This window comes from Myotis davidii, unplaced genomic scaffold (genome assembly GCF_000327345.1).
Source record: "Myotis davidii unplaced genomic scaffold, ASM32734v1 scaffold826, whole genome shotgun sequence".
Classification (NCBI taxonomy): Eukaryota; Metazoa; Chordata; class Mammalia; order Chiroptera; family Vespertilionidae; genus Myotis; species Myotis davidii.
This window is the reverse complement of record NW_006297142.1, coordinates 620,680-621,879: the sequence shown is the minus strand read 5'-3', so window position 1 is coordinate 621,879 and position 1,200 is coordinate 620,680. Positions and strand designations below refer to the sequence as shown.

General features: G+C 62.2%; 1 protein-coding gene across 1 annotated transcript in view; it reads right to left on the bottom strand.

Moving 5' to 3' along the window:
* The window catches only part of FADS2 (fatty acid desaturase 2), a 28,238-nt gene that overhangs the window by 1,270 nt on the left and 25,768 nt on the right, over positions 1–1,200 (bottom strand). The window contains exons 9-10 of the mRNA XM_015569812.1: positions 466–591; positions 117–205 (exon numbers count right to left, since the gene is read on the bottom strand). Of these exons, the coding sequence (XP_015425298.1) occupies positions 154–205; positions 466–591 (178 nt within the window). The 3' untranslated portion in view covers positions 117–153. The remainder of the gene's footprint in view (positions 1–116; positions 206–465; positions 592–1,200) is intronic.

The following is a 1,200-nucleotide window of genomic DNA, read 5'->3' as shown; positions in this document are numbered from 1 at the left end:
AAGAGGAGAGGAAACCAGGAGCAAGACCAAAAATGGGGTCTGTGACCGGCATGTACCCCGGCCTCAGGGACACCCCTCAGAACAAAACCCCACCCGCCCTTCGGCCGTCACCCCACCTGCTCCCCCCTCCCACGGCGCCCGCGGGCTGTGGTGTCATTTGTGGAGGTAGGCGTCCAGCCACAGCTCCCCGGACTTCTTCAGGGACCTGGGGAGAAAGAGGGGGGCAGTCAGGGGCCAGGAGAGGAGGGCAGCCCGAGGGAGAGGGGGGGCGGGGCGGCCTCGCTGGGGGTGCAGGTGCCTCCTCTCAGCTGTCAGCAGGGGCTGCAGCGCAGGGCTCCCCGGGGCCCCGAGGAAGAAAGGAAAGGCCCCAGCCAGCCCAGAGAGAAGCCCGCTCAGCCCCTCTCCTCTGTGGGTGCACGGTCTCCCCCTTGGGGCCCTCCCACCCGGGCACCCTCGCCCCCTCACCGGACGATGTCCTGCAAGGCCCGCAGCAGCGGCTTCTCCTGGTACTCGATGCCGTGTTTGGCGCACAGCGACCTCACCAGCGGGGCCACCTTGTGGAAGTTGTGCCGGGGCATCGTGGGGAAGAGGCTGGGGGAGGGCGAGGGTGAGCGGGCAGGGGGCTGCTCGTGGGCGGCTGTGTGTGCTCTGGGGACTGGAAGTTAACGTGAAGGCTAGAGGACAGACACCAAGCTTTTCCGGAAAGGAAGTCAGTGGCCCGGCCGGTGTGGCTCAGGGGTTGAGCGTCGACCTATGAACCAGGAGGTCACGGTCCCGTTCCCAGTCAGGGCGCGTGCCCGGGGGGTGGGCTCAGTCCCCATCGGGGGCGTACGGGAGGCAGCCGATCGCTGTTTCTTTCTCATCATGGATGTCTCTCTCTCCCTTACTCTCTCAAATCAATAAAAATCTATTTTTTTAAAAAATTGAAATCAATAAAAATATATTTTAAAAGTAAAAAAAATAAAAAGGAAATGAATGAACTGGAGGGGTGAGAGGAAAAGGACATGAGGGCAGACGAGGATGAGGGGCAGCAGGGATGGGGGCCTTTGGGGGGAAGCCCCTGGCATCTCGGTTCCAGGCAAGCTACCTAACCTCGCTGGGCCTCAGTTTCCCTGTCGATAAAGTGGGAGGATCGCCCTGCCTGCCCCGTGGGGCTCACGGACCAGGGGAGGCACAGGTGTGAGCTCTCTGTGACTGCAA